Source organism: Homalodisca vitripennis, chromosome 4 (assembly GCF_021130785.1).
Source record: "Homalodisca vitripennis isolate AUS2020 chromosome 4, UT_GWSS_2.1, whole genome shotgun sequence".
Taxonomy (NCBI): Eukaryota; Metazoa; Arthropoda; class Insecta; order Hemiptera; family Cicadellidae; genus Homalodisca; species Homalodisca vitripennis.
The window spans coordinates 67,829,100-67,856,423 of NC_060210.1; the positions used below are offsets into that span (position 1 = coordinate 67,829,100).

At 34.5% G+C, this 27,324-nt stretch overlaps 1 protein-coding gene across 1 annotated transcript; it reads left to right on the forward strand.

Moving 5' to 3' along the window:
• LOC124359459 (eukaryotic translation initiation factor 3 subunit L) lies at window positions 1-26,958 on the forward strand. Its single transcript, XM_046812212.1, has 9 exons — window positions 1-168; window positions 4,246-4,430; window positions 11,670-11,754; window positions 12,382-12,508; window positions 13,179-13,414; window positions 14,842-15,012; window positions 15,961-16,131; window positions 26,019-26,323; window positions 26,583-26,958. Exons 1-9 carry the CDS (start codon window positions 142-144, stop codon window positions 26,914-26,916), a joined length of 1,641 nt encoding a protein of 546 aa, XP_046668168.1. The 5' UTR covers window positions 1-141; the 3' UTR covers window positions 26,917-26,958.
• Window positions 26,959-27,324: the final 366 nt, after the last annotated feature.

The window sequence follows — 27,324 nt, forward strand, 5'->3', positions numbered from 1 at the left end:
TGTAGTCCTTTGCTTGACGTTCCATTTCGTTATTACGTTATTAGTTGGAGCTTTCTGTACGAATTATAAATCACGTGTTGTGTTTTACTAATGTTTAGTAAATTGTGTAACGCATAAGCTCTAGCAAACTTTTTAATTATCATGAATTCTTACGAAGACTACGATCAGGTAAAGAAATACATTTAAAGTCTTTAATGTTTCAAACATTAGTTTAGAACTACCATAACCTCACTGGTGTTGCTAACAAGCGCATTTTATTGTTAAATATTCTTTATACTCTTATATCTGAAATATTTCAGTTTCCTTAGTGCTGAAGTATAATAAGCCGCCACCAAAACAATCAAATCAATTATTGCTTAGAAATAAACTATTGAACAACATTGGATCTATTCGTATTCATAAATAATCATTGCCAGCTGTTTTAATTTATCAGAATAATAATATTGTTGAAAATTAATTTAACATGTTACTGCTGGCCAATATAATCTTTTAACCAAGAGCCTATGTAGCCTATCAGCCCAACTTGTGAAGTCAAAAATTGCTAAGATCCTATAGATAGGCAACTTGGGCAGGGTTGGAAGTCAAGAGCCTTTATTTAGGATTTCAACATTTCATTCCTAGTACACATCCATTTGTTTACTAATATCAATAACATTAAGACTGATTTATGCAGAACTATATTTGTTTCAAAAATTTGCTATAATAAAATTTATGTTTATACAATTTTTATAGTATTTTTTAAAATCTCATTTAACTTAAGCGTCAGCTATGCTGGCTTCAAAGTGCACTGGTTTTTTATTAAAGTACAAAGTAGTTGATTGGACCTCCCCGGGATTTGAACCCATGATCTCTCGGTTAGAATAACCATTAGACTACGGAGGAGGACAATTTTTATAGTAGTTTTAATGTTTAACTCTCTGACTTCATTTAGTCTTTTCCTTAAAACACCTTAATAAATTACTTAGTTATAATAAATTTAATCTTAGTTAAAAAATAGTTCTACTTTTGGTTACTTTGGGATTATACCGACCACACCCAGACATGAATCGTTATTTCACATTTCGTTTCTACTGATTACTAGATTAGCGTAGAACAATATTTCGTCAATATAAAACAGGAATTGTCTTATCGCAAACCCCTCCCCATCCTCAGACAGAGGTCAAAGTCGAGCGTCTAGTAGATAACGTGATTGCAGAGTCTCGCCGCCCGTTCAGCTGGTGCATCGCTTTGTTGTACTTCCGTGTTTTACCTCTACATTTCTCCAAACACAAAAATTCAACAAAAACAAACATTTACCAAACTAAACTCTTTATTTAAAAAACACTCAAAACTTGTTTTTATTCTTGATCACATTCCGCCACCCAAAATGCGAGTGCCTCCGGCCTCCGAAGGTGCTGCCGAAGCCCGCGCTGATGTCGACGAAAGAAAAACATCCCTCGAGATAGTACCTATCAGTAAAATATCAAATTCTAGAGGGGCTAATCAGAAATATAAATTGAATTGTAATGGAAAGGTAATTATGTACCGTGCAAATCACGTGATGCCGCGCGGCCTGCCGTAATCAGGATTCTCGAGAAAGATAAGATAACAGCGACAACAATACCGATCACAATACCTGGAAATGCTTGTAAGTTTGTAATTTTGTAATTGAAGAGTTGTTTTTTCGTTCTATCATGTTTGTTTCTATAAATTTCTATTTTTGTGTTCTTCATACTGGTGTGGTCGGTATAATCCCAAAGTACCTACTTTTGTGATGTTGGCAGTAGTTTCCCGCAGTGTACTTCACGAGCATCTTTCGGGGAAGCGAAACAATAGCCTCCCGCTTATCTTTGTCAAAATCTGTCAATATGAGGTTTACTTCCGTGCGAGACTGGACGATTCCTCCGTGAGCGCCCGATGTTGTGTTTGTAGTGCTTGGACGAAATATCCGTGAGCGCCTTATTGTGTATAGTTTTTATGGAGTAATAATCCGTGTGACCTGTGATGGTTTCTTTTTAAGTTTTACAATATATTTTTTTGAATTTTGCGAAATGGAGAATGAAGACGAGAGACTTGTCAGTACAGACCAGTGTGCTAGGGAACATTTCAATACTGTTTATGGAGTGAACATTGTCGTTATAAGGAAGGAAAATGTTTTGAAACTTTGTGTAGTGTGTAAAAAAAATGTTTAGTAAAGAATAAATTTTGATTTCAGAGTAATAATTGAAATTACAATTGTATAATAGCTTATCTCAAGAATTGAATTATGTTATTTTTGTAAGAAGTTAAAAACTAAGTTAATTTCCATATATTATTACAGCAGGTTAAACATTTTTACAATTAATTGCATTATTTCTTAAAATAAATCATGTTGTTACTATACAATAAAATTTTTTTAGATTTAGAATTTCTTATTTGGAAAATTTATTACATAAGAGAGTAATTTTTATTTAATTTCTAAAAATGAATATATTACAAATTGTAATTAAATCGGTATGCATATTTAAACTAATAAAAACTGTTTAAACGACTATGATATCCATTATTCGCTAACCTGGAGGAAACCTCCGTGAGCGCCTGATGGAGGGTTAATTGTTACAATATATAATGTGCAGTACGAAAGATGTTCATTGAACAATATCCAATGGTAGAGTAGTTCTTACAGCTGATAACTATAATTGCCATAATTCATTCAATATGGTTATTCAAATACAATACCCAATACAAAAGGCCTTCAGAGCATCCAACTCTTATCCTATGTACGTGTTCTAGTTATTATATATTTAACTACCTCAATAGTGGTGAATTTCACATGCCATTATTTAATTCATGGAATTAAACAAAATCATAGTTACTTTGATTAAAAATATATAGTAAGTCACATTTTTAGAAACTGAATTTTCACATTGTATGACAAAATTCAGACTAAGTCGATACACTAGCTGTGATCGATAATGCGCTGTTGCCAATATTACTAAAAATTCAGCAACACCCCATGATGTTTTGCTGATTCACAGCATGTGCCTTTTATGTTATTCCACCAACTAATGTCTTTCATGCTGCTTATTATCAATGTTCATTCTTCATAAATTTGTATGATCTGTTTAGTCAGTTTTTGTTTACTGATAATATATTACATGAAATTTATACTTACAAACAATATGATGTGGGGTAAAATCACAATCAAGCTTATAATTTATGTTTGAATTAGAATAAGTAGAATATTATCTGAACGTAGACTGTTTTCCAATGTCCCAACATATCTTTCATTATTATAAAGTAGATTTTAATTTATATCCAAAAATAATTTAAACTTACCTATTCTGAATATTATATAAGATTTAATTCTTTAATATCTATAACCTAATGATTAAACACCAGAATTTTACATTTGTACAAATTTCCATCCAAAAAATTACAAGAAAATGATTATAATACAACGCAATCCATATATTAGTACAGTTACTTCTCTTGTTCTTTATAAAATTCTCTAAAAAAATGTATGTGCTTTATATGTAAAGAAATTTAAGCTTGAATAGTTATACATAATGTTAGAAAATTTCATTCCTCTCACAAACACTTTTTGTAATAAAAAATAAGCTATGTTTCTATTGTAATTATCACTTACAACTTGTGTTCTTTCAAATTTGATATTTATCAGGAGGAGTTTCTGTAAGTAGCCTGATTATTGCAATTTTTATCACAAATCAACATAGCAATTCCAGTGAGTAAATATTCAGTAAGTTTAACTGTCCCCAGTCCATGCTTTATAACAGCAAGAACTGGTAAAATACAGTAGAGCGTAACAGTGAAATAAGATATTATAATTCTTTTTGTGATAGGTCTATTGAGTTGTTGAGTGGTAATATTTTTTCTGGTTTGTAAATTGCAAGCTTTGGATTTTTATCATGCAGCTTCAAGTTCTTAATTTATCATTTATGTATTTATAGATTAATATAGCTTTACACTAACATTAATCCAATGGATCCATTTCCCTATGAGTGTTAAATTTGTACTATGTTTGAATAACTATCAATGTAACGTTGGAAGAAAAAGCCAGGACCCAAAGAAAAACAGTAAATTGGTTTAAAATGTTATTCTTTACAGTCAGTTTTATAGTTGATATAAATTTGTAAAATGTAATCAAATAAGCATATATTTAATTTTTGTTAGTCAATTATCAGATTGTTCAGTGTTAATAAAAATTAGATTGTGGTATGCCTGATATTGTGAGCAATGTAATGCCACTGTGATGTTTAATTTTAGGGATATGGGAACTATGAGTACAGCCAGTATGAGTATGGAGACTTGCACACAGGGGACCCTCAAAGAGATATTGAATACGATAGACATTACAAAATGCCAGAAGTTGTGAAAAAATTTCTGTTGTACTTTTGTAATGCCTTAAATGAAGGATTGATTGATGATCTTCAGAATATGTACGAGAACACGTAAGTTTAAATTTGATAATATACATAGTGTTCATACAAGGTTGAAACTTTTCTTATGTACCTTAGATTTATATTTTAGTTGTTGCCAACACATTTTCTACTACAATATTAGAAAACTGAATCATAATATATGATCTCGAAATACATTAAGTTGTTTACTCTATTAGTTGGCTTTCTTATATTTATATACCTTTAGAATTCACCTCATGTTATGGTCGTGAACATGTAAGTAAATGACTCAGAACTGAAATCATTGTTGTTAACAAGCCTCTTCCCTTGATTGGGCCATTCAACGACACGTTTTCGAAAATTTATAATCTATAATAATAACAGATACAATAAATAAAACATAAACATCTGTTTAACACATTGACTGCTGAAAAAAAATATTAATACTTTTAGCGGTGCTGAAAATTTATTGTAGTGTGATTACTTACCATAGACGTATAGAAGCCTCAATATGAAGTTTTCAGCCTCTCAAGTGCTTTTGGCTTGGTGGTTGTGACGTCACAAGTGAGCGGTCGGATCCGGCCGCGCAGCACCCGCGCGGGACGTGGCGCGCACGACTTTGGCAGTTTTTTTCATACACTGTTTGAAAACGTGTTTTATTTACACTTTTACTATAACTATCACTAAATATTTTATATACACATTTATACACTATTTACAACGCCTTCGGACACGTTCTTCTTTACTTTGGTGCATGGTATTTTTCGTAGCACCCAACTGGGCACAAGGCTGGTTCGCCAGGGCACTGAGCACAAAAATATATTGACTTGGAATTTTTTCTTCCTTCCTCGAGGCATAGTCTACAGCGGACCCTGATATGACTCCCATTAGCATCTCTTTTGTTGGTCTTTGATAGCACATGCGTCGGATTTCTCGGGGGGCGGACCGGAACTGCTTGCTGTTTTTCAGGAAGGAGGGCCCCTACTACTTCAAGGCGAAAGTCATACAAACTAAGATTTGAGTCCTCATTGGCAAAATTATGAAGTTTATATGCATTGACCATTACCATCTGGATAAAGTGTATGAACACTTTCTTGTACCACCTCAATGACTTGTGTTCCATTGGGTAATAAGACATGAGTTGGTCATTTCTGTCTACCCCTTTCATATTTGCATTGTACTGCAATATTGGCAAGGGCTTTTCTCTCTGTACTTGCCTTCTGTTGATTGATACTGCCATTGTATTTTCAAACTCTGTTGAGAGGTATGCAACAACTCTTCGGTCCTTCCATTTTGCTACCATTATCCCTTCCGCATATGCTGCGATTGTCTCTCCTTTCTTTAGTTTTGCATTCTTCACCTCGTGTGGTAAATATTTTCTATCAAGCCGCAATGTACCAGTACAGTACGTTTTCTGAGACAGAAGTTCTGATGCCAGAGGAAAACTGTTATAGTAGTTATCCATAAAGAGAGCATGGCCATTGTTTAGTTTTCCCCTCATTAGATGAAGTACTACTTTTGTCGCATGTCCATGGCCTGATAGCTCACCATCCGAGCCTGTGTAGATTGTCAATCTTACTGCTAATCCATGGGGCTCACATAGAGAATATACCTTGATCCCGTACTTATGACGTTTTCCTTTGATATACTGTCGGAAAACGAGTCTTCCTCTCCAGAGGATCATGCCTTCGTCAAGGGAAAGCTCTCGGCAAGGATAATACAAGGCATCCATCTTGGAATTAAAATAGTCTACCAGTAGTCTAACTTTATATAGTCTGTCGTCAGTACTCTTCGCATTGTCTGCAAAATGGAGGCACCTTAGAATAAGTAGAAATCGGTCACGGCTCATCTGCTCTCTTACCACACCAAAATTAAAACATCGGCTTGTTTTCCAGTAGTCGTTTATCCTATTTACACGTACAGTGCCCATGTGAAAAAGAATTCCGATAAATATCTTTAGTTCTTCCACAGTGAGATCTTTGCGCCAGTTGTTGATGCGGGATTTGGGCTGTAGATTTGGTCTAAAAAATACTTCTCTGGCATATCTATTTGTTTCTTTCACGATGTTCTCCAAAAGAATTGTATCAAACATTAAAAAAAACCAATCGATAGGTTTGTTGTTACCTGGTACAGGAACTTTTAGCCGATTTTCCTCCGTAAAGGGAAACTCACGCAGACCTGCAGTGTTAGGAGACCAAACTGGGTTATAGACTCTGGTTTCGTCCTCAGCGTCTGAGTTATCGCTATTTTCACCTGCACTTGTTTCGTCAGTATCATTTCCAAAGTCACTGTTATCAGAATTATTATCAGTGTCAATATTTCTGGAAGTGGATGCCATTCTAATAAAATACCAACACTCAGTCAGGGCACAAAATACGAGAAAAATAGTTATACAATATTGCACAACCTGGCCCGGCTCACGCTACCCCTCCCCACATCGCACTGAAAGTCCCGCTAAAACTCCATACAGACCTAACCTAATTGAAGTTTGTACATTCACACTGTATCTATTTTTATTCACTAATAACTGTACAATAATCACAACACACAGTCAAAACATACACTAGGATTACACACACATTGATTAAAGTTCAAAATGTCCAACGCGAAAACTGTAACATGTTTGCAGTACTATAATGGCTACGCACCACGCTGACAAAAATTCACCGTCTCTGAGCAAAAGCTGAGCTCGCACTGGCTACAACGAACAGAGTAGTGGAGGAGGTCGGATCCGGCCGCTCCGCACTGGCGCGACGTCTGGCGCGGCCGGATCCGACCGCGCGCCGCATTGAGTGTGTTAAAAGATTTCATAAATGCACCAAATTGAAAGCCAGGTAGAGTTTGCATGTGTGTGCGTCAAATCAAATCAAAGCGTCTATTGTCAGGATACAAAGAATGTATATAACAACGTCAATAATGATACATTAAACTAGCTTGTGAGATTTTGCACTACAAGAAAAAACTCATCGACACTGTAAATAGCAGATTTTAACAACCAACATTTTATGGTATTTTTGAAATTAGTCCTGCTCATGATCTTTACTTGCATGGGTAGAGCATTGAAAAGCTTGATACCCTGGTATTGAAAGCTGCATTGAGTACTAGTATAGTTGCATCTAGGAGTTATTAAGTTATTTCTATTGCGTGTAAAATGATTATGTACATCTCTTTGGTTGCTAAGTCTAAATAAATTATCTTTAACATACAACAATACATTTAAAACATAGATGGACGGCAGGGTGTGTGTGTGTGTGTGTGTGTGTGTGTGCGTGCGCGTGTGTGCGTGCGCGCACGCGCGTGTTCACTTGGGTTGTATAAATGCATGAGTGCTCACAAGAAACATGAAGTAGACTTTTTTTCTAATAATTTCAGTTCATATTTCGGCATGTGCCATTCTCAAAAAGGATTAGAAAGTATAATACATATATAAATGAATGTTTGTCTGTATGTATATATAGTTTTTCACGAAGTTTTACATGCTATGCCCATTGATGTAACTCGTCACCAGGCAGTGCTGCAAAAGATAAAAAAGTTTTTAAAGCGCCTGCACATTATAGACTGCAACTATGAGACAGTTATGTATATTAAATAGCCAAACACTATTTGAAGGTGCTAAGTTATGATGTATTTTTGTCTTAAAAATAAATTTCTGGTTCAACTTAAAGCTTGAGTCTTAGACCACTTTATAATAAAGTATGTATATGTACAATGGCTATAAACATACACCTTTGACAGATTTTCTCGATCGTGGCAACAAGACAAACTCGGTACTCCTATGAATAGAACATAGGAAGGGAGGTGTGGCAATATTTGTTGATAATACAATGACTGACACAACAAATTCCTGTGACATCTCACAATGTTGTAAAGAGCTCATTTGTGAGGCAGCTGTAATAAGAACTACCCTAGGTAAACAACATCTCAACATCATTGGTGTCTACAGATCACCCAGCGAAAACTTGGAAACAGGACTGGAAACACTCTCATTGATACTGGATGAGGTGGAAGCAGAGAAGTGCCCTACAGTCATACTGGGAGACATAAATGTAAACAGCATGATACAGGACAGAGATAGTAGAATGCTAAGTGAGATGCTAAACACTCATAATATCATGAGAATGAACCTCCCCCCAACTAGAATTACTCCTACTAGTCAAACATCGATAGACTGTGTATGCTCGAATCTCTCTGCAACTGACATGGCTACAACAATCATCATGACAGGCATCTCAGACCATACTGCACAAATGAGCACAATTAACATCAAAATACCCAAGCCTACTATTCTCAGCAAAATGACCAGAATCATGAATGAAAAAAACTTAAATACACTGAAGGCATTGCTACATAATGAAAATTGGGAAAATGTCTATGGAGCTCAAACAACCAACGAAGCATACACCTTTCTAATTAATACCATAACTACATCAATGGACTATGCCTGTCCAAAAAAAAAAACCCGAATTCGGAAAGGGAAAAAAGGCTGTATCTTTGCGGATGAGGAAGCTTCCAGACTTAAAAAAGATTACCTAAACTGTCTTACAAACTATGAAACTACAGGGCAGCACCACTATAAGACTGAAGCACATCAAATTAAAAAAGAATATGACCTCAGACTCAGATTTCTTAAACAGCAAGCGTCCAAAAACTATATTGAACAATCAGGCAATAAGTCAAAGGCTATCTGGCAAGTAATAAACGGACAACGTAAAATACAAGGACCTACAAGCAAACAATTTCAACTTAGTATTAATGGCAAAACGACAGAAAATATTAGAGAAATATCTGACCATCTAAATCTGTTTTTTACTAACATTGCTGATCAGACAATTAGAAACAACCCTACCTTTGACAGGGAAAATCTTACAATAGCAGAAACCAATCATGATTTTCTACATTTACCTCTCACAAATGAGAAAGAAATCAATGATATTATAAACAAATTAAAATCTAAAACATCCTCTGGTATTGATGATATACCAGCGAAACTGTTAAAACACTGCAGTACTGAATTAATACCACCCCTGACACATGTTGTAAATATGTCCCTGACACAAGGACTTTTCCCCTCAGCACTTAAGCAAGCTAAGGTCTACCCTAAGCTAAAGAAAGGAAGTGCACTGGAAGCCAGTAACTACAGGCCTATCTCCTTGCTCCCCACATTCTCCAAGGTAATGGAGAAAGTGGTTCTCAGAAGACTCATGAATCACTGTGAGACTAACCACCTCTTGACAGGTAAACAGCATGGATTTCTTAAAGGCCGCTCTACAACATCAGCCATCATTGCTCTAGCTGAATTCATTGTTGAAAACTTGGAATCAGGAAAGTTGGTTACAGGCATTATGTTGGACTTTAGTAAGGCTTTTGACTGCCTGGGCCACAGTCTGCTCCTTGGCAAGCTTGGAAGTTTGGGTGTCGGGGGTACTGCTATGAAGTGGTTCAAAAGTTATCTGGAGGGCCGCAGTCAGGTGGTAGAGCTGACAGAAATAAATAGAGGGCTCTCACAGGCTATAAGATCAAACCCTCTTCCCATAAAAAGGGGTGTGCCGCATGGCTCGGTACTGGGGCCAGTGTTGTTCATACTCCTTACAAACGATATGCCGCGGTACTTGGGAGAACACTGTGAAGCTGTAATGTATGCGGATGACACAACGCTGTTACTTGCTGAACACTCACCAGATGAACTCGCCGTATAGTCGTATATTGCACTGGAAATGGCTTACCAATAATGCCATGAGAACGATCTTGCCGTGAATGTTTCCAAAACCAAGCAGCTGGCTTTCGGGAGAAGAGGGTCTTGGTTCAAACTGTGCCTGGTGTGTCTTTGGAAGAATACTCTGCATTTCTTGGAGTAATTATAGACAACCAAATCTCTTGGTCTCGGCATATAGATGCCTTAACAGCGCATCAGACAATCAGGTAGTCTAGAGACTGCTATGATCGCCTATTATGCGCTCTTTCAGTCACACCTGCAATATGGGCTGGCTGTTTGGGGAGCATCAACAGCAACAAACACAAAACGCATCTTAGTATTGCAGAAAAGAGCAGTGAGAATGCTGGCCGGTATAAACTCTACAGACTCATGCAAAGAAGTTTTTGCAACATTAAAAATAATGACTGTCATCTCCCTTTATATAAAAGAAGTAGTGTTGTATGTTGATGCAGGAACCCTCCCACAAGGCTCAAATATCCACAGCTACAACACCAGATATGCCACACACTACACAATGCCTCGCCATCACCTCACACTGTACGAGAAGACACCAGCGTATATGGGAAGAAAACTCCACAACCTCCTGCCAAATGAACTCAGGACCCTAACGGGAACAAGACTGAAGACTGCTCTGACAGCATGGCTGATCGACAAACCTTTTTATACGCTGGAAGAGTTCCTGCAATGGAAGAACTGAAAACTGTCCATTCTCTTCTTCTTTTCATTTTTAAAATGTTTGACGCCATTGTATTTCTTGACGAAACTGCAAATAAAGAAAATGTCTATGTCTATGTCTATTGGAAATATAATTCACTTGAACCAGAAGTAATCATATACGGGCAAAGCTTACAAAAAGCGTGCTAAACCAAGGGAAACAGCTAGTATACTGTAATATAAAAAAAACTAATCTAAATAAACAGAAATTTACATAAATAAATAGGAATTTCAAAACATGTGATTGAAAATAAGAGAAATACATAATCATGAAAAGAGAAAGATTTAAAGTGGATAAATATAATTTTGAAATAAATGTGAATACATCATGAATACCCATCCCTGAGAACTTTATTACAAGTCTGTGAACTGTTGATTCATTCGTTGCTTCATTACACCTTAGAGTAACTTAAGTTACCTGACATTAGCTACATAACTCTCTTCACTAAGATAAAACATTTTGACGATTATCACTTGTTGCACACAAGTAAACTTCTTCATGGTTAGACACAGAATGCAAGAATGAGAGAAATACCAGCTGTGTCAACAACCGGAATGTTCCCAAAAATAGAAACAATATCAAACATTGTTGCTGACCGATAAACGAAATTTTATCAGCTTTATCAACATCGGTGCTCTTTTTGAATCTTCTATATATTTTCATATATACTACGCATACGAATATTATTTATTATAGTTGTATTATGTTATTCAATTATATTTATTACCACTATAATATGTTATGTGTATATATTGTGTGTGTATATATATATATATATATATATATATATATATATATGTGTGTGTGTCACACACACACGCTAAATCACAGTATAAACTCATCCAGACTTTGTTGTTTTCAGATTCCCCAAGCTCACTGAAAAGTTCTTTGACAAGCATGCTTGGCCTGATGAAGAAGAAGTTGGACACATTGTTGATAATGATCCAGTACGTATCTAGCTATTGCAAATAGTAACAGGTTTTAATTAACATTTTTCAGGTGTCAATCATTATATGGACTAAATATCTCGGTTATCCAGTGGTGATAAAATGTGTACTGGATGTTGGAGGCAATTTTTGTATTTAGCTTAAATATACGGTATTTTTAACCCATAGAGTGCTGGATATATATTTCTTTTTATTCCCCCCCTAACATTCAGTTATGTTAAGAAATAAATGATAGTTTGTTCATTTTTGTACTAAATTATAATAACTATAGAAAATATTTATTTGTGTAATAAATAATACAGAATACTAACAAATATCTTTTAAAACCTTTTTTAATTTCGTCTTTGAGTGGTATTAAAAAAATAGTAAGCACTTATCAGATCACTAAATATAAAAGTAAAGTTTAAAAATAGAAACTACACCAGATTTCAATAATTTATCTTGCTAAATATTAAGTATAGGATTTTGTACAAATTGATACATTTTTCCGTAATTCAAAATTAACTCACCATTATTAGTAAACTTCAAACCAAATAAATCTAACATGACTAAAAAAAAAAACCACTGATGTTAAAGAAAATAAACATGCAAATATTAAAACTAAGTAATTCTTGTATTGTATTGCAGATTTTCCTAATTCTCTACAAGGAGCTGTACTACCGCCACATTTATGCCCGTGTGTCCGGTGGTCCTTCATTAGAGCAGAGATTTCGCTCTTTCTATAACTACTGCGACCTTTTCAACTACATCCTAGGTGAGTATCGATGTTCCTCCTTCTCTTGTAATTATGTATTGATTGTGTAATTTTACTAACCCAAAACTGTTTACAACTGAATCAGTCATTTGAGTCAAAATCAAAAAGCTCATCAGTGTATTTTTTTACATTAACCTAAGTTGCAAACTCTAGCCATCTTTGAACGGCTGTCATTTTTGACTCGGTTATCCGTGTGAGGTCGGGCTTGCAGCTCTGTACTCTACTAATAAAGACCTTTTATTTGATATGCATATCAACCTATGCTTACATTTAAGATTTTCTTCTGACTCCTAGCAGGCCACCCCCCTGAGGAAGTAGCGGATCACTGAATATGTGTTATGTCCAGTAACTTTGTGTAAGGTTTTGTAGCTCTATTTTAAATATTTTGAAAAAATATTTAACCGATCCGGGACTTTTTGGACACCCTGTATATATATATATATATATATATATATATATATATATATATATATATTCTTAAAAAATCTTGAATCTTAAGTCGTTAACAAATAACAAAATTGGAAAAGTTATTTAACCTGTTAATATGAAAAGATAATAATACCAGAGAAAAATACTAGATGAATAAATACAAATGCTTAGACTAATAGAACCATAGTAGTGTCAAATCAGAGAAACAGGAAGAGTGTACGTGTTTGTGGTGTGCACATAGGTTTCAAGGCACCAGTACCACTGGAGTTGCCTGACCAATGGTTGTGGGAGCTGGTGGATGAGTTTGTCTATCAGTTCCAGTCCTTCTCCCAATACCGAGCTCGCCTCATGAACAACCAGGACAAGGACAATGAGTTGGATTGTGTCAAGAAGAACAACGATGTCTGGAATGTACTGGGTGTACTCAATGTTCTACACTCGCTGGTAGACAAGTCCAACATCAAGCGGCAATTAGAGGTTAGTTAAACTATAGTATTAAGTATTTTACACCCTTAACTACTTCAAAAACGGAGTATTTAATCCATAGAATAGGATAGAATAATCTTTATTTCATAGTATTCAAGAAAATTGGTGTCATGAAAAGTTAAAATAAAATGCGTTATAAATAAAAAGTTACAAAAAAATTTTGAACATAACTAGCACAGGTTGCATCTTTTTAGTAATTTCTTGTTATAAGCTCTTCAACATTATAAACAGAATTTTTTAACATCCAATCTTGGTCTCCTTTTGAGCTGCTTGAATTACCCATCTTTATGTGCTGACACCCCTCATAAAGTTAAAACTAAGTATTTTCATACTTAATTATCGTCAGGTTCAGGAATGTGATTGCAGTAGTCAAACTTTAAACATGAAAAGTATACTGGACTGTTGCAGGAATTTGTGAGTTATTACAACAAGATAGGATAATGGCAGACCACATGTCCCACTGGGTGGATATGCACTATCAAATCATTCTAGTCTATGTAGAAATAATGTTTATTGCAAAATTCAAAGTCTGCAGGAGAAATCTTTCTCAAAATATATTGTAGATGGTAGGCTACGCAAACTCTCAGCCAAGTCTCATAAAGAGACAAGTCCGCCACCAAAAACGGTGATGCTGATATAGAAATAATGTTATATGCATAATTTCAAGTTGATAACTGAATTCATTCTTACGATATCCAGCAGAAAATAGACAAAATGGTAAATAGACAGAAGAGATATTTTGCCAGAACCCTTAGTGATAACAAATTATACAAAATTGTAAGTTTATAGCTCAATTTATTCTCAAGATATCACCTTTAGTTATAGACTTTATTAATGCTCAACCAAATCCTAAGGAAAGACATGCACCATCATCAAACTCTATCTTGGCTATAAACAAATAAACCGATACAACAGAGCTTCAAAGAAATGGACAGAACATAAAAAAATTCTTACCAATAAATACAAAAAAGTAATTTTTTGCCTGTGTATCTTTATCACACATTAAAATGAGATTGTAGTCAGTTTGTTTAAATGTTTGCTCTGTAATTTTCTCACTGGCATCATGGCTACCCATAAGACCAATGTAAAAATGTTCGCTAACGCCCAAGTTTATATGCATCATTATTAAACTCGATGTTGCGTATACAAATGAAGCCTCATAAAAATTTCAAATCTGTGGGTAATTTTGTTCTCAAAATATCTTGTGGATAGAAGAGTAATTTTGCTAGTCCTTCTGAGTAATAGACTTTGTTAACATTCAACTAGTAGTAGATGTTTGCTAGTGGTGGATACCCAGAATCTGTGGCTGGTGAGTTTGGTTGTCACTTGCTTTACAAGATGTTGGGCTACTCCACTCTATGGCGGAGACTACATGCTGGTAATGGTTTTGTAGAACTAATTTTGTTTGTTTGTAATAGGTGTTTGCTAGTGGAGGAGATCCAGAATCTGTGGCCGGGGAGTTTGGTCGTCACTCACTTTACAAGATGTTAGGCTACTTCAGTCTGGTAGGATTGTTGAGACTCCACTCTATGCTTGGAGACTACTATCAAGCCATCAAGGTTTTGGAGAACATTGAGCTGCACAAAAAGGTAATATAAAACTTATTTTAATATAAGGTGTCTTTTATGAATGTGTTGTGGTGAGTAATATTCACAATTTCCTTTAACCTGTTGATGAGTGCAGCAAAACATACCCAAATGAGTGCGCACGCCATTTGCCGTTTGGTCCCGTATGAGGGAGCACAGCATTTTCCGTTGCAGACTAATGACTGTCAGTTCGTTCTCACTGACTTATGTGACATCTAGCGGAGATTTTTGGAACTTTTCAGTTGTTCCTAATAGTGTCTCTGTACAGTGTTGCTAGTCCTGTATCGTGATGGCACCTGGTGATAACTTTTAAAACTATTTTACGGAGGCGGGACACAAGACCCGCTACGCCTTCAAGGTCGCCATTTTATAAGGCCACTCCCCCAGAATAACACAAAGAAGCGAAAACTACTCAGGCAGTGCTATGTGTGCATGCAAACACACCACTCGAACTGGACAAAGAAGAAAAGAAACCAGCTATGAATGTTCAACATGTGAGGTTGCTCTTTGTATATATCCTTGTTTTGAACAGTATCACACACTAGCAAAGTTTTAAAACGAGATTATTGCTTTTAACAATCTACAATGTATTTTTATATACATTTAAACTATAATAAACAAGTTTATTAACATTTAAAAGTTTTTTTTGTTTTACTCCCTAACAGTCTGTCACTGGTCAATGAGGCACTCAGTATGGACCGTCATAGCGGCACGGCAAATGCCGTGCGCACTCGTCAACATGTTAAAATATAATGTTGTTATACACAAAAAATAGTTAATTGGTAACACGTAACAGAGCCTTTTTAGCCCAAAGACGTGTAAAAATGTATACTCTATGTTAACTTAAATTCATAAATTTTTTTTCATACAAAATAATGTTATTTTGATATAGGATTTTTTGATGGAGAATTCAAAGTAAATTGCAATGAATAAACTGTGTGCTTTTTATAGAGTCAGTACTCAAATGTGCCAGCTTGCCAGATCACCACCTCTTACTATGTGGGGTTTGCTTACATGATGATGAGACGCTATGCTGATGCCATCAGGACCTTCAGCTCTATCCTCCTCTACATCCAGAGAACCAAACAACTCTTCCAGAGTCGATCCTACCAGAATGATCAGGTACGTTAGAGATTTTCATTGTTCTGTTCACTATAAAATATTTATCATCACTCCAGTTTTACAATATCTTTGATCTCAGCATGTCTTGATTTCATCAGATTTTTACCAACCTGTAACCAAACTAAAAATTTAATTTTAATTTCTCTTTTTATGTTTTTGAATAACAGCTTTTCCTCTTCCTTAAAATTTAGTTATTATCTTTTTAACTAATAGGATATCAGTATTTAATATAAATATAGACGTGTATCAAAATAGTAAATGAAGCATAAATGCAGACCATCAAAGACATGGTCTCAAAAAATTCAAATTTTAATGTGTTGTCTTCTTTTATTAAATTGTACAGTTTGGGATTAAGTGACATTCTATTAAACTTTTTTAATGGAATTATAAGACAATTGTAAGAATTGGCTGCTTTATTGATTTGAATGTTAAGATAGGTGCCATATAAATAACTATCAGAGTTCATAGATAAATTTGGATTGAGCTGAGGCCTTTTACAAGTCATCTAATTGCACCACCTGTGTGCAGTATTCTGCCTTCTGGCCTTTGGTTATCATCCTTTTAAAGCATTTGTAGATTTTCGTCATTGTTCACTTTTTGCAGTCTAATGAAATGATAATAATACAACATTTATCAATACACACAGCAGAAGTCCTCATGTTTTATACTTCGTAAATAGTTAATCTATTTAATTTTAATGTTTTTTTTAAACAAGAAGTTTGTATTTTCCTGATAATAACCAACCTCTTCCTCATAATTAAGTTTTCAATCAAAGCTTCTATGCAACTGTCAGTTTTATAAAATTCATGGACAGTCCTAGCAACACATATATTTTATTCTATAATTATATTTTTTCTTTAGTACTTTTGGGGGATAGTGAATAAATAATCCGCCTTAGCTGAAGTGTTGGCGAATTTCCTAAATACCACATATAGCAGCAGTTCTTTCTATAGATATTTCGTTGATAATCAGTTAATTTTGTCTCAGTTTCCATGAACTCACTTACCCTCCATATAATTTCTTGAACCCAGCTTGTAGTGGTTTTCCCTTGGGCTACTTTGGGAACATATGCGGCTGTTACATTGAGTGAGAAAATTAATAACTGTAAACATTACTAACAAATTATAAAATTATTGGATAATTATTGTGATTTTTCTTTCATCAATTATTACAAAGTAGTGTATTCCAATAAGAAGAGCTCCTCCTTCAATGAAATTATTAACAAAATTCACCATTCACCTAACTTAAATCAAATCAAATCAAATTCTTTATTGCCTTTATACAAGTTTCACAAGCATGGCATCGTCAAATTAGAACAGGAACAAGAATAAAAATTCAACTTAATACTAAAAAAATATTAAGAACATTTCACAAATATAATATCGACTGTAGGGCATGAGTTATTTTATTAAAAAATTTAGTTTAAGATTAAAGACTACATAAAAGACAACTTAAAACATTTAGATTCATACATTTTGAGATAGGCTGCAAAATTCAATAAATTCCTTAATGTCATATACACTTAGCTCTATCAACAGTAATTTTAACTTAAATTTAAATTTTTTATCATCTAGACATTTTATTTCATATGGTAACATATTATAAATTTTCTTACCTAATTCAAATGTCGATTTAATTGTTATGTGATAATTACATTGCCTAACTCTAAGAAAGTTACTCTGTCTAGTAAAATAATCATGAACTGAGCTGTTAGTAGGAATTAGATCTAAGTTAGCCCTAATATACATTAACAAATTCAACAGATACAACGAAGGGACAGTAAGAACACCCAGACTTTTAAATAGAGGCTTACAATGAGTTCTACAGCTAACACCACATATCATTCTTAAAACTCTCTTTTGCAAAATTAAAAGCTTTTTTACATTATTATCACAGCCCCAAACAATTATTCCATATGACAAATGGCTTTGAATGTATGCATAATAAACAGACATCAATATATCTAAATTTACAGATAATTTAAGTCTTCTAATCATAAAAGTACATTTAGAAATCTTTTTACAAACATTTACAATGTGAGAGTCCCATTTAAGATTTGATTGCAACAGAACTCCCAAAAATGTAACTTTACTATAACTGACAAAGTTGCTTAAACTAAACTTGATGCTTTGAGTTTTATCCATATTAAGGCAGAGAGCATTAGCTGCAGTCCAGTCCTCAGCTACTGAGTTAAAATGAGACAACTGATTAGCCAAATTAAAATTTGAACAGCTTATTTGTACTGCTAAATCATCTGCATACATAGAGGATGAGACAAAGACATTGCTAAGAGCCGATGGCATGTTATTAATATATACAATAAACATAGTCGGTCCTAGAATTGAACCTTGCGGTACACCAGTATGCACTTGTAAATATTGAGAAAAGCAACCATTATGAAACACAGATTGAAACCTTTCAGACAAATATGATTGCATAAGATTAACAGACCTAACATCAAATCCATAAAATTTTAGTTTCTTTAAAAGAATAAGATGATCGATAGTGTCGAAAGCTTTCGACATATCATAAAAGTTACCAACCACACATTTTTTTGCATCTACATTTAATGTACAATCTTTCATAAAATTAATTACAGCCATACTAGTACTCTTACCAGGTCTAAAACCATATTGACTATTAGAAAACAAAAAATTATTCTCAAAAAATTTCATAGCTTGATTATTAAGCAAAATCTCAAGAACCTTGGACACAACAGGTACAATCGACACTGGCCGGTAATTAGCAAAGTCACTCTTTAAACCCTTTTTATGCAAAGGAATTACCTTAACTAACTTAAGACACTGTGGGACAATACAACACTCAATACAGAGATTAAACAAATAAGACATTATTTCAGCTATAAAAGGTGATGCTAATTTCAAAATATAAGAATTAATATTATAAACATCAAAACATGAACTGCTACTCAATGATAACACTGCACTATGAACCTCTTCAACAGTTACACGACAAAACGAAAAGACTTCCTTTACATTATTATGTTTATTTACACCAGAAAGTTTTAGTTTATTTAAATAGTATGACATATCATGTTTTGCCTGAGGCACATCCTGGGCAATAGACTTAACACTACTAAGAAAAAAATTATTAAAACCAGAACTAGACAAAGTTGAGTCTAACTTATTATCAGAGGGGCATTCATTACCACCTAAACTGTCTTTGACAATAGACCAGATTGCTTTAGGTTTGTTAATAGCGTTCTTAACTTTACTACCATTGAAAGCTAGTTTAGCTTGCCTTACCTCATATTTATATCTACACCTAAGTGCTCTATATGAATCTCTATGAAAATCCAAACCAGTACTTCTAAAAATAGTATAAGTATGCAAGCATTGCTCTTTAAGTAACCTCAGTTGTTCATTGTACCATTTTGGCTTTTTAGGCCTACTTTTACAAGCCCTATTGTATTTAATTGGAAAGGCTATATCAACAATATCTAAAAACATACTAAAAAAAGATCAAACTTATCTTCTATCGAGGATAAAGTGTACAACATTAGCCAATTAACTTTACTTAATAGTAATCTAAAATATGCACTATTTACATCATCAATTGCTCTGGATATTTTACGATGACTTTCAGACCTACTGTAGTCTTTAAAGCAAGAACCACAACTATTAACTGAATCAAGTTTACCCTTGAATATCACGCTATGGTGATCAGACAGTACCATCAGTTCCACAAAGGCAGAAATAATCCTATCCGGGTGCATAGATACAGCTATGTTATCAATACAGGTACCAACACTATTACCATATAGGCCAGGTCTAGTTACATCATACACAGAATTCCTCAAATTGAAACTAACAAACAAGTTTTCTAAAACCCTTTTCTGCAAGCTATTACTTAAAAAATCAACATTAAAATCATTACAAACAATAATAGAGGCGTTAGTTTTATTTTTACTCACTAAAACATTCAGTACATTATTCAGAGCTTCGGTAAAACTATCAACTAAAATTGTCATGCTCTGGCACTCTATATATTTCTAAACAAATAACATTAACTTCCTCAATGTACACTGCAGCAACATCACATATTGAGGGTATGGATAGATTCACAAGGTGGGTTAACTCTTTAAACTTCAGAACAGACTTTAGGAAAATTGCCGTGCCTCCACGTTTTGCTAAAGGACGGTGATAGGCACTTGCCAATATATAACCAGGAATACCTAGGGATGTAAGGTTATCTCTGTGCTCCCAGTGTTCACATATACAAATCACATGAGTATCAAATTTGTTAGAAAGAAGAATAATTTCGTCCATTTTTTGGAGAATCCCCTGAACATTCCAATGGACCACTGTAAAGTCTACACATTGAAGTTGAGTTGGTTCCACAATAGGAACATTTAGGTAGCTCGAAGTGACTGGGAATTGTTGTCCAAAAAAGAATCACTGATATTCACAGTAGGCTTAGGCCTATTTCTCGAAGCACGGTATTTTCCAATAATGCAACCTTCGAACCTTAAATTGGGATGCATAAGTTCTTCTCCCAAGGCATAAGGAACTCCAATCTTGAAAGAACTATATGTATTATACCTTGTTTCAAGTCGTTCACACACAAAAGTTTCAGATTCCTTAAGTGACTTTAGATAAGTTATTATATCCTCTGAGCTAACAGAAGGGTCTAGCCCTGATAGGAACAACCAAAACAGCTTCTTGGCCGGTTTTAATAACATGTTTTCACTAACCTGTCTAGTACCGTGCACCACATTGCTTTTTACAGTTTTTACTGCATCACTGTAACTAAACCTGGTTGAGTTAGGCTGAAGAACAGATTCTTTAGACTTAGTCTCCGAGGCTGAAAATTGTTTCACCTTTGTTATAGGTTTAACCATGTAAGGCCTACTTTTGTAGTTATTTCCACTACGTCGACCTCTGTAACTTGCAGTTTTCCACTCTCTGTTAGAATTAGTAAATATCCGCTCAGAATTTTGCTGGATATTACCATTAACATTAGAACTAGTCTCTGTCCTAGTGGAAACTGTTTCTTCATTCTCACACGTTAAATTTGACTGAAGGCCCAAGGTAGTTTGAGACTGTACTACTTTGTTAGAATTTAAGTTATGCAAAGGCTCACTTTCCATTTGAGGTTGTTTGCTAAACCGTAAACCTAAACCTGGTTTGTTACCTATAGACCTATTATAATTATTATTACCCTTAGGCCTATCTGTATTACTCAAGATTATTGAAGACCGAGTGTCATCGGTATTAGAGTAATTATTTAGGGACGGTGTAGAAGAGTTAAACTGAAACCCAGAGCACACCTCCATGAGTTTCTCATTTAACTTTGAGTATTGTTCAGTTAATATGTCCATCCTGTTGCATAAATTTAAATTATTATCGTTCTGGATATCTAATTGATCCAATACAACATTTAGAATGGAAGGCCACTCACATGAGACTGAATCATCCATAAGTCTTGATTTTTTAAACAGCATATCTAATTTATTTTGACACTTCGAGCAGAACCACTTAACATAAGCATCAAGATCGTTAATTGCTGAAAACACATCATCATCTATCTCAGCACAAGCGGCATGGAAATGTCGATGACAGAAACCGTCACATACCATTGAAAGGTTAACATAAACACGACCATTACATTTTCCACAAGTTGCCGTTTGATTGTCATCGTCAAATGGAGATTGTTCAGTTTCAAGGTTAGTTAACCTTGGTTCAGTTTCACTGATCCTCTTCTTTACTCCATCCAATTCTAAACCGCCTCCGCTACGGGTTCTCATTTCCCGTGAGATCTCGTGATTCCTCACTCTAAGCGAGATTACAACAAAACTGAACTGAACCAAAACTGAAACACGTTGACAAAGAGTCACATAACCTCAAATCGCTTGAGTAGTTTTACCAAACTCAATTCAATGACTTTTAGAAGTGCACGAACAAAGTTTAATGGCTCAAAATGTAAGAGAATGCATCCAAAATCTATTTAAATAGTTGTCAACTGCCAAAAATATGATAATAAGTACACTTCGGACTTACAAATGAGCACTCGCAGGTGACGTAATATACTCACTCGTATATACTCACTATTTAAACAGCAAGGGCTGTATGAAACACAGATAGCGCAAAATTATTACCAACATTCACTGCAAACTAATGAAATATGCAAGGGAGTGAAACCACAACTAACTTAGGCAGAGAGTGTATGTGAGGGAGGACAGAAACAATGAGTATACAGACTGCAACAAACCAAACGCTCTGGTACATTTTTAATTAATGGTTCTTACACCAGCTGATTCATCCATACCCTGCCTAAACCCGCTCAGCTGACCCAAGGCCGAACCTTTAGCACTGTCTGTATCTAACATGATTTTCAATTCTAATAGTCAAAGGTGTATTTAACTTCTTTATTTCTGTTGTATTTTCTTTAGTGAGATTTAATTCCCTAATTTATATTTGTTTATTTTATAAAAAAAAGTATATTTCACTCGTACTTAAGTCCAAGTACGATAAATTAAATCACAAAGTTCCAATGTAAACAACAGTGTTTTACATGTAATTTTGAAAATAACTTAAAAACACATATAGTGTTTCCAGAAAAATATATACATACCTTTATCTTGCACTTAATATTTTATTTTGTTGACCACCACATGGTTTTAAAAGCATTGGTCAAATATCAACTATGTTCATAAATAAAAGTAACAGTCATTAGATGGTGATTGAAACAATCTATCAGTTAGTATCAGTACGATAGTTTTTTTTATAATCAAGCTGTCTTATGTAAATTTCTTGCTATTATTATAAGTATTCAATATATATAATGTATTTAGTTGATCAATGCAGAGTCATGTGTGCAAAATAAAAACGTGTGAGATTGAACAAAAATCTGTGTTACCACAGTGACATTTGAATTATATGTTTGAAGCATACATCCTCAACATTTTTTTAGTGTTCATGCACTTTAAACTTTTCACAAATTATTACCATTACGCATCTTTTCAGTAATTGTGTTCCAAATTCCATTTTCCACATCTTTGGGTTTCTGTTGTTCTTTGTCTCATTAACGCTAAAATTCAGTTTCTTTGATAAAAAATACAAATAACTTAACTTTAGGCAAGTTAGTTACAGATTAATTATGCAACTATAAATTAGGTTATACAAAAATTTTAGAATTAACCGTTGTCTGTGGTTCAAAAACTAAAATAATTCGAATTAGTGTGATAATTTAAGGAGTGTGTGTAATAATAAATACAATGGTTGCTGATTCCAAAAATTAAATTCCGATTTTGATACCATAATCATAGCCTTGATTCTGATTCCTGTTTTTAATTTTTTTTTATTGTACTGAAAGGAAGAAACACATGAGTGTGGAAGTGTCTGAGGTTGTAGTAATAAATACATGAAATTGCTTACAAAAAAGTTTACATACAAATTTAATTTTGGTGAGATCCATCCCGGTAGGTAGGTTATCGGTTACGAAGTTCAATAAGGAAAAAATTATTACACATACCAATTAGATTATCAATCTACAAGAATTTAGTTAAATAAACATACATTTCGACGATCCACCAAGCACTAAGGGCTCATTGGGTCTCAAGCAACTAGCGCTGCCAGTGGGCGGGACTATAGTCTTCGTCATGGCTGCTAGCTTTCACAAGTTTGTGTATTTATTGGAAAGGCCTCATGTATGTTTATGGTTTTTATTAAGGACTTAAAAACAATGAATGTTATTTACAAAAATTTATTTCAGGTTTTACATTCTTTTCTTTATAAATTTACACATAGTTGCATTGTTTATTTAGGCACTTGTTCCTTTAAATTAAGTTTTAAAACCTTTTTTTAAAGAAATTTGTTTTATTGAATTTATGGTTGTTTACATTTCATTATCATTGAAGTTTTTCATGATGATTTTTCAGGTTTTAAAGAAAATGAAAATTGCTATGATCAAGGTTAGGACTAGCTATACAAAAATTATATAAAACTTCCCAAAGAAAACAGCCTATAATTTTCCCAGTCTGGACAGCAATATGAGGTCATTGAGAATCTTTGTCGGCATGGAACATCTTTTGTATTTAACCGCTTGATAAATATTTTAATGTAGACTTCTGTGTTGAAGATCATTCCTCATAGCATAAATTCAACCATCATAAAACTACACGTGTCCAACAACGGCGTGATCTTTTTTTGGAACAATAAGGGGAAGTCGATCTTCTGAGCCTTACTTACTTTGCCTATCGTTATGGGCCACTGGTCTGTGCGAGGATCTTATCAAACAGAATAAGGATTAGAGTTGATACAATAGAAGGTCTATCTTGCACAGTAAAAGCATATGGCTTTTTACCTTGACAAGAGAGGTTGTGTGTTGCCTTTCCATAGACTGTTACTGGGATTCACGGATGGCATGGGATACCAATCTTTCATCTGTTGTGACAATTTCACTCACATATCATTCAAGCCCTTCATTATTGTAACAAGTCGTACAAGGGACAGACTGTCAAATCTCCTTGGTCTGTTGTCCTCTATGAGGAGTGTAGATACCCATAAAGAGCACAATGCACAGTTTTCTGACTGAATTCTATACAATACAGACCAAGACACTTTGTGGAAATACCTTGGAGAGATTGGTTATCGTGAAATCGTTGTCATCACGATTTGTCATTCAATTATACTCACCAAATCTTCAGCGTTTTGGCGAGGATGAAATAGCATCACTTATGCAAAATATGTTTAAGATTTTATGGCCACCCTTGAACCAGCCACTTTTGGCCTGAACCACCTTCACTCATTGAATTACCATGTTATCAGATATGTTTCTTGCATTCAGAAAATGTATGTCTATATCTTCTCATACATGATGTGCGATTTAACAATCTTGAACATTTTAAAGATACATAATGGAGCTTATAAGTTAGTTACAAATGTAAATGACACGTGCTCTTAGGACAAGAAGCTTATAAATTGCACTTAGTCCTATAAAAAGCTTAGCGCTGCTTCTGGAGTGACAGGTATTCAGGATGGGTAAGGTTAGGGGTAGGGGCCACCTTCCATCAAGATCCATGAGGAAGAATTAAGGGCACTACATCTCAAAGTCATGTCTCCCCGGAAGAAGGGGAGGCCAGCTCTGAACCAGCCTCTCCAGTCAAAGCAGGCAGGCGGTAACTAACTCCACCAACTCCCGCAGTAGACTAGACCTATCAAATTGCCCTTCAACCCCAGAGTCTTGCCATTTGCGGTTAGTGATGTGTCGCTCCTAGACATCCATAAGGTGCCCAGATTTAAGTGACACATCAGTTTTTGCTGTGCCCAGTGGTAGGTTCAACTTGGAAGGTATAAACCAGCCAGAAGTGATCCCTGCTGGATTTCGCAGCTGTCATACCTGACTTTGTTTATCGTCTTCTGTACAATGAAGATTAATCTTACTGCAATGTTCTTGTTGACAAAGAAATGTTTCATTTTATTGAAATCATAATGGAATATTGTTGTTGGTCAGAACAAGGATGTGGTGCTGTTTAATTAGTGGCCTTAAAGTGTTTGTCAAATTTAATAAAAAAGAGGTTGAAGTATGATTTGTGACAATCATTTACTGCTATATCATTCATTATATTATTACTATTTTTCAACAGTTCAATTTAATTGTTTTGGATAACTGATTGATGCTCTTAACTAGTTAAAAATTTAATTGTGAACTTTGGCTGTATATAATATTTGTGTTGGCAGATAAACAAGCAGACTGAGCAGATGTACCACCGCTCTTAACTAGTTAAAAATTTAATTGTGAACTTTGGCTGTATATAATATTTGTGTTGGCAGATAAACAAGCAGACTGAGCAGATGTACCACCGCTCTTAACTAGTTAAAAATTTAATTGTGAACTTTGGCTGTATATAATATTTGTGTTGGCAGATAAACAAGCAGACTGAGCAGATGTACCACCTGCTGGCGATCTGTCTGGTATTACATCCTCAGTGTGTGGACGAGGCTATACAGCAGGTGCTGAGAGATAAGAATTATCACGAGAAGATGTACAAGATGCAGTATGGTGACTTGGAAGAGTTTGAGGCCTGTTTCATTTTTGCCTGCCCCAAGTTCTTACCTCCCATGCCCCCCATGCAGTCTCAGGATGATTACGTCAAAGAGGCCATGAAATACCAAACCCATGTATTCATGGACGAAGTGCGCCAACAAAAAATGATTCCAACTATTAGGAGGTAATGCTGTGCAGTTTAATATATACCTATATTTTTGTTGACAGTAGAATACTATTTGTATAGTATAGTATATTCAATTGAAATAAAAAAATGCTTAACAGCTACTATAAGATTTGAATCTATTAAGTTTCTAAGCACTGAATATGTAAAAATAATAATGAAGCAAGTTGTTTTAATTTATTATTTTTGTAATATAACAACACATACAATGCCTATTAAGGTATATAATGACTCCTTATCCAACAACTACTTGTTTCAGTTACTTGAAGCTCTACACTACTCTACCTCTGTCTAAGCTAGCTTCATTCATTTACGGTCAGGATCGTAATGGCGACATGGAAAAGAACATTGCGGAGTTGAGGATTCATCTGTTGTGTTTCAAACACAAAATGAAGAACATTGTGTGGACCAAGGGAACTTCGGGACTAGAGGGTAGCTTCCAGTCCGACTCAGAGTTGGACTTCTACATTGACAATGACATGATCCACATCGCAGACACAAAGGTAGCTCCTCCTTATGGTGATTTCTTCATCCGCAAGATCCACAAGTTTGATGAGCTCAACCGCAAACTGCACTATACCAAGATTCAATAACATCAAATGTAAAAGATTAAGAGAATAAACATTTGCAGTGGACTTTTTTTTATCAATTCCATTTTTCTCATTGCCCTTCTTTAGTTTATTAATAAGTGATGAATACACTTATGAAAATTTGAGATGCGATCTAGAGGCATCAGTTTGAACTATGTTCAGCGATATTTCATATTGTTACAAAAAGAATATTGCATTCTTTATTTTAGTCTACACAGAAAATGTTTTCCTCCTTATTCAACTGTTTATATAAACCAAACAGATTACCCTTATACCTTAAAAAATCAGACTTACCAAGGAATTTGATATGTTGAAAGTCAAGTAATCAAAGTTCAAATGTATTAGTGGAATCATGTTTTGTAATTTGCTGAAGTTATGCTAAATAATATTTGTCAGACAAACGTTTATGTT

Coding starts and splice junctions, on each gene's coding strand:
- LOC124359459 (XM_046812212.1), top strand. CDS start 142: ATGAATTCTTACGAAGACTACGATCAG. Junction 169..4,245: donor CTTACGAAGACTACGATCAG/GTAAAGAAATAC, acceptor GTTTAATTTTAG/GGATATGGGAACTATGAGTA. Junction 16,132..26,018: donor GATCCTACCAGAATGATCAG/GTACGTTAGAGA, acceptor TTGTGTTGGCAG/ATAAACAAGCAGACTGAGCA.